The sequence below is a fragment of the Planococcus citri genome, chromosome 4 (genome assembly GCF_950023065.1).
Source record: "Planococcus citri chromosome 4, ihPlaCitr1.1, whole genome shotgun sequence".
Taxonomy (NCBI): domain Eukaryota; kingdom Metazoa; phylum Arthropoda; class Insecta; order Hemiptera; family Pseudococcidae; genus Planococcus; species Planococcus citri.
In genome coordinates, this window is record NC_088680.1 from 55,798,559 (window position 1) to 55,811,703 (window position 13,145).

Here is a 13,145-nt window from a genome sequence, read left to right on the forward strand (position 1 = left end):
ACTTGAGAAAATCGAAACAAGATTTATGAACGCGTCAGATGACGCTCTTAACTTATTCATCTTGGAATTTTTCGTGGCGATTTCAATCTGTTTTTTTTTTTTTTTTTTTTTTTTTTTTTGTGATGAACTGATAGATTTTTTGCAAGTTATCACAAGAACATTTTTTCGGTAATTTTTAATAAATTATTCAGGTGGTTTTAGAATAGGTACCTTCGTTTTCCCCTAGTGATTTACCGATCAATTTTTTTGTAGTGGAAATTATAAATAAATTTTTCGGCAATGATTTCGGATTTCAAATGACATGCGTGTTTTCATTTTCAGAGTTGAACTCCAATAATTTTTCTGGGAACTGATTGCAAATTAATTTTCTTGTGATAATTTCAAATTATAGTGATTCATGCTTTCAAAATCTGTAAAAAAAATATCGAGTAAGATTTCAAAACCTACGTTGCGGATCATTATACCACAACGATTCGTGATTTATGATCCGATTAAAAATTTTGCGTAGATCATTTTTTCAATAAGGTTCATTTTTTTCACCATTAATGCTGCATTGCAGCATGTTTTGCTTTGAAAATTTAAATTTATTGAAAATTAATAGAGTTGAAAGTTTGAAACTTAATTTGTTTGGATATTGATGTAATGATAAGAAATAAAATTTTTGTTTTTAATATTAGGAATGCAAACCAAAAAAAAACTAGGCTAATGGGACCGTAAAATAAGGTACCTGATGGTACCTACTTTAAAATGATGTGTTATTGCAGTTTTTTGAAAATTAAATGGGAACTATTCGTTTTTGTTCGATGTTGAAACTAAAAAAACCAATCAGTACACTATACAGCATACAGTTTCCTTGTAATGATCCGAAAAATGAACCGTAGATAAACTTGATCCGGGTCATTTTTTTCTGGAGTGATTTATGATTCGGATGAAATTTCCGTGATTCGTAACAACCCTCATAATTACCTATAAGTTAATGACGATAAAATTACCTATGAAGTACCTGTTTCGTCGAATCGGACGTAGGTACTAGGTAATTTAATCAAACAATTCTAATTATTGAAAATGAGTCGAGTTACCTGCATGTTATCGACCAATGTTCTTTTTTGTAAGACGCGTTTATAAACCTTATCTTTAGGAATTCTAATGAAAAGATTCTTCAATACTTATCTACCTAACATGTTCATAGATTTCTTGTTTTCATTTTTCATCATTTTGATGATTTTACCAAAACTTCCGATTTTTACTTCTCCTCATCTTGTTTGAGTTTAAAAGTGAAATGACCAAAAAAATTTAATTCAGCGTCCTCAGAGGATCACGGATCACGATTCTTACTGCAGAAAATGACCCGGATCACAACGACCATGATAATTACCTAGTACCATACCTGTGTTATCAATGAAGTACATTTTATTTTTCCAACTTCGTTGGATAAAAAGAACTGCTCAAAATGGATCAAAACTACGTATTTAAAATCGATTAGATGGGTCAAAAATGGTAAAATTCGCAAATACAATAAAATGTAAAGTACAATTTCTAAACATGGCATGGCATTTTCGTAAAAAAAGTTGAGGCGTAATTTAAATGAAAGATCAAGAAAAAAAGAAAACGTCTAATAAATGAGAATTTTTTTTTCAAACCTCAAAAAAATCAAATAAATTTATAATGTACTTACCTACTTAGTACTCTAATTAACAAGAAATGTGAAATAAAACTGATAGAGCAGGCAAATAGCGGTTATAAAAAGGAAAAAAATTGGCACATCAATTTTCCTTCGGGAATGTGTTCAGATGGACCCTCTGAACTACCAGAAAAAAACCGACCTTCCTACCCCTGGAAGAAAATTTTTTAGGGGGCTAAAACCGGTTCCGATTTACGTTTTTTACGATTTACTCCGCAAATACTGTATTTACGAGAAAAACTACCATGACAAAAAATGCTCCCCTTCAAATTTTCGATAATTTGATACTACGTTCGATACCCATCCCTCAAAGGGGGTGTCTAAAAAATGGGGTGGAAAGAGTAGGTGTTTCAAAAAAGGTCAGCACAATAAACTAATCAAAGTTACTACTTAATATCATTCGTTTTCGACCCAACTACTAATCAAACCACCGTTGATTGGCTATTCAGAAAGTTTGAGGGCTCTGTTCACAAAAAACCAAAAAAAAACATATTACACTACCATATTTTTTTAAAACGTTTACCCACCTATCAGTTTTTGACTTTTTTTTAAATATAAAATAAGATGGAACTAGGATTTTTACCATTTTGTTGAATATCATCGAAATAAGATGTACATTGTATACAACCATCAAATTGGTTTATGCATATTTTTCAATTTTGTCAAGGTACTGTGTCACTGGAGTTATTTTTTTCAGGAGGCATAATTTCTTTATAAGACTCCATCTTCTCTCCAAAAAAAAAATAAAATAAAATAAAAGTCTTAAGACCTGATAAACGATACTCATCACTCATCTATTAATCAAGAAATCTCTTGAAAAAAAACCTATCTAGTATTTCTTTCATAGTAAAGAACGACGAAACGTCAAATTAATTAAGATTGCCTAAAAACGAATTACCTATTTATAATGTTTTTTTTGTTATAAATATTCGTACATTCGTCAAATATTTCAAAATGAAATCTCGAAAACATACCATTTGATATACCTCACGACCTTTCACAATTTTTCAAAATTTTTACCCTTTTATGGAGGTAGTTATGAGCTTCGGGGGGGGGGGGGGCAAAAAATACGTTCCTATTTGTATACTCAGCGACCTCGAAAACATACCATTCGATATAGGTATCACTCGACTTTTTCAAGATTTTTCGAAATTTTGGGCCCCTTTTTGGGGCATTTAAGAACATTGAGGGGTTGGAAAGGAAAAATAAGTTCAAATTCGTACTTAGCGACCTCAAAAACGTACCATTCGATATATCACTCGACTTTTCACGATTTTTCACAATTTTGACCCCATTTTTGGGACACAGAGGGGCTTTGAGGGGTTGTACCAAAAAAATAGGTCCATATTCGTATTCAGCGACCTCGAAAACATATGTACTATTTTATATATCGCACGTCCAGATTCGTTTTTCAAATACATGATTCAGTTGTGTGTTACTTGAAAAATCAAGCACCCCCCCACCAACACCTGAGGATGGTTGAAGACCAATCAACGGTGGTTTGATTAGTAGTTGGGTGAGTAGAGTTTGTAAAAAAAAAAAATTGAGCGAAAACGAATGATATTAAGTAGTAACTTTGATTAGTTTATTGTGTCGACCTTTTTTGAAACACCTACTTTTTCCACCCCATTTTTTAGACACCCCCTTTGAGGGATGGGTATCGGACGTAGTATCAAATTATCGAGCATTTCTTGTCATGGTAGTTTTTCTCGTAAATACAGTATTTGCGGAGTAAATCAAAACGATTCGACCATCTCAACCTTTTATTGGTATAAGTTCCCTTTGGTCCGAGTGGGTGAATTTTTGAATCGGTTGATCGAATAGGATACGTATACTCCTCTCATTCTCACAGTAGAGCAAATTCAAAAATATTAGTTGATATTTGATATGATTTTGATCAAACAATCTTGAATAAAATTAGTAAAAATAAAACAAAGGAACTTGCGATGAATCTTAATTTTGTTTTTTTGATTATTAATATAGGTAGGTATCTAAGTAGTCAATGAAAAACCAAGTCCCAATCTACATAATGTAAAAATTATTGAACTGTTTTAAAAGTACATTATTATTATTATTTAGATAAGTAGGTACCTATACATTTATGTATATACATACATCTCATTATCTTCGGACGTTTTTCAACTTATCTTGTAATGTTTCTGATTAATCTACTTACCTACCTACAATCACAATTTAATAATTACATTTCCGTTTTAAGATGAGATTATGTATTTGTAGTACATATATTTACGTATATTAAAACTTCAATATGACTCATTATACTCTACGGGGAGGTGCTATCATTAATATCATTCACTCTCACTGTGACCAACCAAAATATTTTGGTAGAAAACTTTTTTAGGGGTACTCGATATTTCTGGGCACCATATTCGAATTTCGAGGAAAACATAATGTACCTGTGATCATGATTGGTTTGGAATTTAGATAATTCAGTGTTTGGAATTCAAGAATGTTGGTTCTTTATCCATTAGCAAACATTAGGTGATTCCAAAATACTTTATCACTACAGTAGGTGTCGCTTAATGTGATCGGGTTGGGACGGATTCGAGTGGTTGCTATTCTACTAACCGAATTATTCCGAAAAACGAAAAATTAAAAAAAGACGATTTATTGCACATAATAATAATGGTAGGTACCTAAAAACGTATAAAAAGGTGGAAAATTTTTGGCGAAAAGCAAGATGACAATTTTAGCAAAAAATGGAACTTTATTGGCAAAAAAATGGTACTTACTTTTCGGCAATGTCTGAAAAATATGCCAGGCTTTTGATAATTTTTGGAAAAAAGTGAAAATCTTTAGCAATTGCGAGAATTTATTCAAAAAGCAAAAATGTGACAATTTTGAGAATTATTGGCAAAGGAATGACACTTTTTCGTAATTTTTATCGAAAAGTGAGAATTTTTTGCATTTTTTCAAGTAAATTATAATTAAAGAACGACACTTTTTTTGCAATTGTTGGCGATTTCAAGTAAAAAAAAAAGAGTAATTTTAGATTTGTTAATCTACATATAAATTCATCTACTTAAACAATAAAAATGTATGTACTATGTAGATACAAATTAGGTACCTACTTATAACTGCCACGTTACTTTTTATTACTTCGACGGTCACCAAGTTATTCGATTGTTTTTTCATATCTTCTACGACGAATTTTTTTTTTTGCGACGATGAAAAATGAAAATCATTGAACACATTCGAAGAAACTTTCAATTAAATTTCGAACCAAGCGAATTCGTCTGATTCGATTGATGTTTTATTGGTAGAGAAAAATAGCCAAGTCCAAGTACCTAACTCAAGCTGGAGGCAGATTTAAAAAAATAAATGAATACGTTTTCCTTAACAAGGTCATGAAAATCCATTTTAAAATGTAATTTTCAGTCATTTTCACAAAATTTTAAAAAACCTGCTCTTCAAATTCCATAATAGATTACCTATCTAACAATTTACTCGTCTTCAACATAGGTAAATCGTCAATTCCAGAAGATCTAAAATACATTACTTAAATAAAAACAAAACAAACATATGAAAACATTCTGATTTATTTTCAAAATAGCTTACGGTTCATACTATAAATTAAGTAATAATCTCATGATCATAAAAAAACTCTTAATACATAAAATTCGCAAAAAAGCGTGGTTGGTATACCCTGATAAATTCGTAAACATCTCCTGACAAGGGTTTCGTTAGGTGTTCGTTATCGTCAAATCAAATTTCCATCACACCGTCAATAATATTTTCATCATTTAAACAAAAATCACGATTTTCTCACCATTTGAAAATTAATTCGCGTATAAAAAGAAATCCTCGCAAATCCTTCATCAAAGACCTCCTCACTTCTTCAATAAAAATCAACGATACGACAAACCAAAACATTAAAAATGACGAACGCATACACGATAAAAAAAAATGCTCATCGAATGAAACTATACGGAGCAAACACCACAACAACGATTTAACAATACTTCAGGTAATATAAAATTCCAAGGCACTAACGTTACAAAATATTGGTACTTTTGTGCGAAATAGCGTTGTTAAAAATCATTAAAAAGCACGTAAAATTCACGACCACACACGACTTATAAAATTAGGTATCTTAATACTATGCAAACAGAAAAATGAAATAGAGAGAAAAAAAACAAAAATAAATGCTAAAACGACACTTAATTAAATGCAAAAAAAAACATCAAATTCACATTTTGTTCCACTAAATTAGAATCAGCGCGTTAAAAACAATGTGTTAACATAAACGAGCTTTCATGGCCCTATTGAGGAGATCAATAACTTAAAACATTTTTAAAAATTAATAATTCAAAAAAAAAAAAAATACAAGTATAAAAAATTGCAAAAAATTAAACATCACATTAAATATTAAGCTCGAGCGGTAGGTAAATAAAACGCGCAGAGGACTCGTTGCAGAAGTAAAATGTTGTTTTTAATTACTTTTAATCGAATTTCGAGTCATCGACAATTTCCTCAATATTATGTTTTTGAAACTTTTAAAAGCAGACATGAAATTAACAAAACAAAAAAAAAAAAAAAAAAAATACAAAAAACTGTACAAAATAATTTCACAAGTCGGCGTCGGGTCTATTGCATGCCGTTGAATCCCAGTTCGTTATACGAGGAGAAATCCATATTATTATCCATCAGTGATGCGAAATCATCAGAACCATTCACGTCGCTGACACTAAAGACAGACACAACAAACCATTCATTAGATTAATCTAGAATAATAGTTAAAATAATCTGCTTACGTTAGCATAAGCATAACAAACCCGTATAACTAATAGGAAAAAAAAAGAAATAAAAATAACAGCCTAAAAAAGCAATACAGCGATTGTAAAATAGCATTCTAAAAAAATGGAATGCTGTGTCTGTCTAAGGAAGAAAAATGCTTAAGCTTATTGTAATTTTAAAAGCACGCCAAGATGAAGCTCGAAAGTGAGTTGAATTTTTTGCATAATACAACTTATTTAGTTAGCTATGTTAATAATACTTTATGTTAAGGAATGATTAATACTTTTATATGGGATATTAGGCTTAAATTACGAATAAGTAGATGACATTCGATCAACGATGAGGAATATAGCGATAGTTAGTTTAGGTTTAGGAATAACAGCCATTAGGTGAAATGTGTTATTTAGTATACCTATACAAGCGCTTTGAACGTCTCAATACCTATGATTTAGATCAGCACCGATGATGGATGCGACGTCACTGGGAGAGTTCGGTTGGAACATCGATTGTGGTGTTTGTGGAGCGCTGTGTATGCCCAACGGTTGAATATTGAGCGAAAAACCGGGTAGATGAGTAATCAATATAGGTTTCACGTAGCCATTGGTAGAAGGACTCGGCGAATCTGAAAAAAAAAAAAAAACAGAATTATTTAGTTAGAAAATTGAGTCGTTATCTAAAAATCTATTAAACAAAAAAAAAAAAAAAAAAAAAAAAAAAAAACAGGAACATAAAGGGGAAAAAATGAAAAACGTAGAAGGAATAAAATTATATTATCGTGGGAATACAACTTATCAGCAGTTCCAATATTTTTTTCTTTTTATTTTCCCCGTGTTAAAAATTTTTTTTTTTGAAATTCAATTTTTACACCAATAATCCTTCAGATAACAGCTTTTTCAATCTTAATACACTTCTCCAAGTAATAATAATACTCTCCCTGTAGAAAGCCCCTCAAGGTTGAAATAAATAAATAAATAAATAAATAAATAAATAAATAAAAACGTGGGATAAAAGAAAAAGCAGCCCAATTAAAACTTCTCCAAAATAAGGAAATTAATAGATAATTATTTTTAAAAAAATCAACATTTTTCCTGATCAAAAAAAGTAATGAAAAAAAATTCCATATAACATTCTCAATTTCTGAGCCAATATTCTAACAAGGGAACCTCTTGAGGTGTCACACTCCGATTTGAACGGGACCGCGAATTTTGGAAAGAGCATAGTCTAAACCCCCCAAAACCAGATTTTCAGCTGCTCAAGTTCATTTTTCGATTTTTGGCGAATTTTTGAAAATTCAAAATTGATTGTTTTTGGCGATTTATGCTTTTTTTAAAAAGTACGTACTTGATCAGTAAAAATGGTCAAAATAAGCCCCAAAACTAATATTAATTACCCAAGTCCAAATTTCACCATTTCCAGCCATTCTGGAGCCTCCAGCACGATTTTTTAATTTCTCCAGAATTTTGAATTTGCTCCAGAAAGGCGTGAATATGAAGTTGGGCAGCTAAAAATCGAATTGTATATTACACTCAACCTGTTTAACGAGTTTATCCACATTTGAGCCGATTTTGAGAGTGACACCTCAAAAGTGGCTTTTTGACCAGCTTTTTTCAAAATTAAAAAATCCAAAACATCAAAAGTTTCCCGTTTGTGTGGAAATTTTCGAAATTCACGCGAATCACTGTATTTTGTCCAAAACTAACCCCCCAAATCCAAATTTTACGATTTCCAGCCATTCTGGAGCCTCCAGCGCGATTTTTCAATTTCTTCAGAATTTTGAATTCGCACCAGAAGGCGTGAATATGAAGTTGGGCAGCTAAAAATCGAGTTGTGTATTATACCCGACCTGTTCAACGAGTTTATCTACATTAGAGCCGATTTTGGGAGTGACACCTCAAGAGTGGTTTTTTGATCAGCTTTTTTCGAAATTCAAAAATCCAAAAAATCAAAAGATGACCGTTTGTGAGGAAATTTTTGAAATTTGTGCGAATCGCTGTATTTCTTCAAGAACTAACCCCCGGAGCGCAAATTCTACAATTTCCAACCGTTTTGGAGCGAGAGTGACACCTCAAAAAACCACTCTTGAGGTGTCACTCTCAAAATCGGCTCAAATGTAGATAAACACGTTTAACAGGTCGAGTGTAATATATTATGTTCAACTCGATTTTTAGCTGCCTAACTTCATATTCACGCCCTCTGGAGCAAATTCAAAATTCTGGAGAAATTGAAAAATCGCGCTGGAGGCTCCAGAATGGCTGGAAATTGAAAAATTTTGATTTGGGGGGTTAGTTACGAACAAAATACAGCGATTCGTGCAAATTTCTTTCCTCACAAACGGTTATCTTTTGAATTTTTCAATTTTGAAAAAAGCTGGTCAAAAAACCATTTTCAGGTGTCACTCCCAAAATCGGCTCAAATGTGGATAAACTCGTTAAACAGGTTGAGTGTAATATACAACTCGATTTTTAGCTGCCCAACTTCATATTCACGCCTTCTGGAGCAAATTCAAAATTCTGGAGAAATTGAAAAATCGTTCTGGAGGCTCCAGAATGGCTAGAAATGGTGAAATTTGGACATGGGTAATTGATATTAGTTTTGGGACTTATTTTGACCATTTTTACTGATCAAGTACGTACTTTTTAAAAAAAAAGCATAAATCGCCAAAAAACAGTCAATTTTGAATTTTCAAAAATTCGCCAAAAATCGAAAAATGAACTTAAGCAGCTGAAAATTTTGTTTTGGGGTTTTAGACCATGCTCTTTCCAAAAGTCGCGGTTCCGTTCAAATCGGAGTGTGACACCTCAAGAGGCTCCTTTGCAAGTATTATTAGTCCCCCTATATGAGCGACGCCCTTCAAGGTTGAAAAAAATGAAAAAACTAAATTAAAAAAACTACAAACTAAATTTTATCAAAAATATTTTAATTTTTGCGTCAAAATTCTTTCCAACCCTACCACTATTTTCCAAAAGAAAAAAATTATCCAGCCTCCAAGCAATGTTGACCTACCTGTACAAACCCAGGGTGTCTAAACTCCCAGACAAAATGATCATGACTTTTTCATGACCTATTTTTCACATTTTCACCGTATAAAAATACCCTCGCTCCCCCCCCCCTCCGAAAAGAATATAAAATAACTTGAAACTGGGAGAAAATATTTTAAAATTTGTAAGTAAGTAGGTGTTTCAATTTTTTCTTTTTTTCTGATTTTTTGAACAAATTTTTTTCATTTTTTTATTTTTTTTCATTTTATGGGTTTTTAAAAAAAATTTCAAGCGTGTTTCAACTTTCAAGCAAAGTTCATGACTTTTTCATGACTTTTCGTGACTCTCATGACCAGCTACCAAAATTCCTTACTTTTTAATGATTTTCATGACTTACATAAAATGTTTTCAAATAACTCATTCTTTAAATTACGAGTATGTGAATCTAAAATTGAAACAAGTTGAAGAGAAAAAGCAGTAAAAATCTTTCCATAATAATAAGATGAAAAACAGTTTTGAAAAAAATTGAACCCTTTCTCAATATTTAAAAGATACCATCAAGTTTTTTCCAACTTTTTTCCTGCTGCCAAAATTACATCCGTATTCAAAAGAAACATTTTTCAAGGTACCTACATACTAAATTGAAAAAATAAAAAAGGATTTTTTTATCACTTTTAGATGACTAAAATTTCACTTTTGGACGACCTTTTTAAAAATTACGCAGGTAGGTTTCAAATTCAATGTTGATGGGTGACTTATAGAATTTTTCGCGCTCATCATTGGAAAAATATAATGAAAAAATTCCATTACGTCAGAATTTTTCACATTTTCGGAGTTGATGACACTACGAGTTTCATCATCATCACCGAAATTCTATCAATTTTAGGTAATTTTCAAGTCATTTCGATGATAATTTTATGATTTTTGTGGATTTTTTCACAATTTTTTGTGATTTTGCTTCATTTTTCTCAGAACTGAGCATTTTCGCGATATTTTGCTCATTTTTTTTTACAACGTTTCATCAATTTTCACCCAATCGACAATTTTTATGGCATTTCAGCAAATTTGCAAGCAACGTTCCCAAAAAATATCTCTCGATTATGCCAATTTTTTTACCAAATTAGGGTAATTTTTATAAACAATATTTTTATACTAATTTTTACATTTGTGTCAAATTATCATTCAATTTTTAACCAAAAGTATGACTTTACGAATATAGTTTTTGATGACCTCGATGATCTGGAAGACACCTTGTGTTGAAAATCAAAAAAAAAAAATCTTCAACATTTCTTTTTTTAAAAAAATAAAGTACTTAAACTTTGAAATTTCTAACAGAAACGACAAAAAAAATGACCGAATCACAAAAATAACGATCATTTCCAACGCACGCTTTATACTTGATCCCTTTTCCTTCTAAAGTCAAGCCTTCTATCCCCCCCCCCCCCTTATAAAAATAGTAAATTGCTTCGAATATAAATGATGTCCATTTTAATACCCTTCATAGTTTCTTTTTAGAGTGGAAAGTGGCTCTGAAAATAATGCAGAACTCCTCCCCTTCGTCAATAATGACTTAATGAGTATTAAAAATGTCAAAAAAAAATTCACACAAAATTATTCAAAAAATTTTAGAACGCCTAAAATTAAAAACTTCATTAATGAAATATGTAATTAAATTTCAGCACCGAAATGATGGAATTTTTTTAGAACTAAGTATTTCTAAAAAATACCACAGGAAAGATAATTATTGAAAAAAAAATTCTACGTGTTCCATTTTCCAAAAATTGAAAAAACTGCATCAAATACTTACTTCAACTAGAAAGGAAGCAAGGAGTGGAGAAAAGGAGAATATTTATCGGAATATTTGTATATGAAACGTAGGAAAAAATAAAAAATAAAAAAATAAAATAAAATAGACTATAAGAAAATCTTACCAATAAACGGCGTATAATATTTGCCGAATGCCTTCTCCTTAGGTATCTCCGGATACAAGTAAACCAAATGAGCTAAATCGTTCAATCTATCAGGCAACGTACGGATTGCGAAATCTTTGGACGTGAAGGGATGTACCATTGTGACTTGTTTTTGTTCACCATTGCCTGCAAAGATACGAAAAAAATTCAATCAAACATCCTCGAAATAATTCTCCAAGGAGACTTTATACACTACAAAATTTTCATAATCATGCTTCGAAATATTCATGAAAAAAAAGAATACCAAATAGAAAAAAAACCATACAAAACTAAAATCTAAAAGAATTCGATACCTAGCTAAACTAACTAGATAGGTAAGAAGGAAAAAACAAAACAATCGCATTACCTGCTCCGACCCAAGCGATAGTAATACCGCCTAATTCGGAATCGGAATATCTTAGCAGGAATGTCCCATTAGGGCACATGCTAAGCATTTCTTCGGCTTGCCTTTTACGTACAAATCCATGAATCGTACTACAACATGCATTAAAACAGAAGAAAAAAAACACCTTCACTATAGGATACTACTACCAACACAGCTACGAGTACTTCAGCACAAGACAATAATCTTAACTACAGATGCGAAGATAAAAATAAAAGAAATACTATAAAAGGATAACAAACTCGAATTTTTTCAACACTCACCCATCGACCCATAATGTTTTCAGGTGCTCTTTGGTCAGTTTCATGATTGCGTAAAACCAATCCCAGAACGTGAAGTTTCTATCTGGTAAATTTTCTTTACAGAATTGTGACCAAGAGAGTGTCATCGAATCGTAATCATCGCTTTGAACTCTGTAAATAGGAAAAATCGTCCATTTCATGAATTATTATCGAGTTGAAAATTTATTATACCAATAGAAGAACAATGAAAATACACACCTGAACAATTTTTCCGCCAAGTATTTCAGATTATCGTTGGATAAATGTTTACCGGTCACAGATGCGAACTTCATGTTCAGGGCAATGGCTACTTTACCCCAGCTCACTTTATCAGGTACAATGAAAGGTTTACGAGCGGGTTCGGCGAACGCATTATCCCACGTAATGGTGGCCCAGGCATGAGGTTCTTGGTTGCCGTGGACAATCACGGTTACAGGTAACGATAAGGTATACACGTGAGCATCGATTTCACCTCCCACCTTGAATTTTGAGGTAAACAAGAGCGAGAATTTTTCGTCGACGACTGATTCTGAACCTTTCTTTTCAGCTCGTTTGATTTTTTTCAATTGCATGTTTCTAAAAGAAAAACACATAAATTAATAATCAACACAATAATACGAGTACCTACAATAAATCAGAAAAAACTAACAAAAATATGTAATTGAGGCGGTTGATATAAATGATCGCAAAAAATCGTTCGATGAAGAAGAGCTTTTTTATTTTACCAACATTTTTAGACTTCTTCCTTGAAATAAAATGATCACACGCTACACGTGGGAAATTTCATACTCTGCACTTTTTTTTTCATTTTCACAGTAGGGCCTTCGTTTTTCGCAAAAAAAAAATTGTAATGAAAAGAAGATGAAGAATACGCATTTGAATTTCTTTCATCTTTGGCTTGACTCAAAGAATCACAAAAACTAATATGAAAAAACTAATCATACTTCAATTCTAGAATTTCTCCAAAAATTTAATATTAATTTCCAACTAAAAAGCAATTTTTGCCAAAAAATCGTGAAATTTGGCTAATTTTTGAAGAAGTAAACAACTTTATAAATTACGCAATTTTGCTAAAAAATTGAGAATTTTTCTCAA

The 13,145-nt window shown here is 31.6% G+C and overlaps 1 protein-coding gene across 3 annotated transcripts in view; it reads right to left on the reverse strand.

Annotated features, from left to right (window-relative positions):
• Window positions 1–5,223: 5,223 nt before the first annotated feature.
• LOC135845558 (signal transducer and activator of transcription 5B-like) overlaps window positions 5,224–13,145 on the reverse strand; it is a 36,795-nt gene continuing 28,873 nt past the window's right edge. For 2 of the 3 annotated variants that reach the window (XM_065364186.1, XM_065364189.1), the window contains 6 exons: window positions 12,270–12,626; window positions 12,033–12,182; window positions 11,734–11,861; window positions 11,349–11,513; window positions 6,881–7,061; window positions 5,224–6,389 (listed from right to left, as the gene is read on the reverse strand). In XM_065364186.1, coding sequence (XP_065220258.1) covers window positions 6,290–6,389; window positions 6,881–7,061; window positions 11,349–11,513; window positions 11,734–11,861; window positions 12,033–12,182; window positions 12,270–12,626 — 1,081 coding nt within the window. In that variant the 3' untranslated portion in view covers window positions 5,224–6,289. Of the gene's footprint in view, window positions 6,390–6,851; window positions 7,062–11,348; window positions 11,514–11,733; window positions 11,862–12,032; window positions 12,183–12,269; window positions 12,627–13,145 lie in introns of all 3 variants that reach the window. The other variant, XM_065364188.1, reaches the window with a different exon arrangement.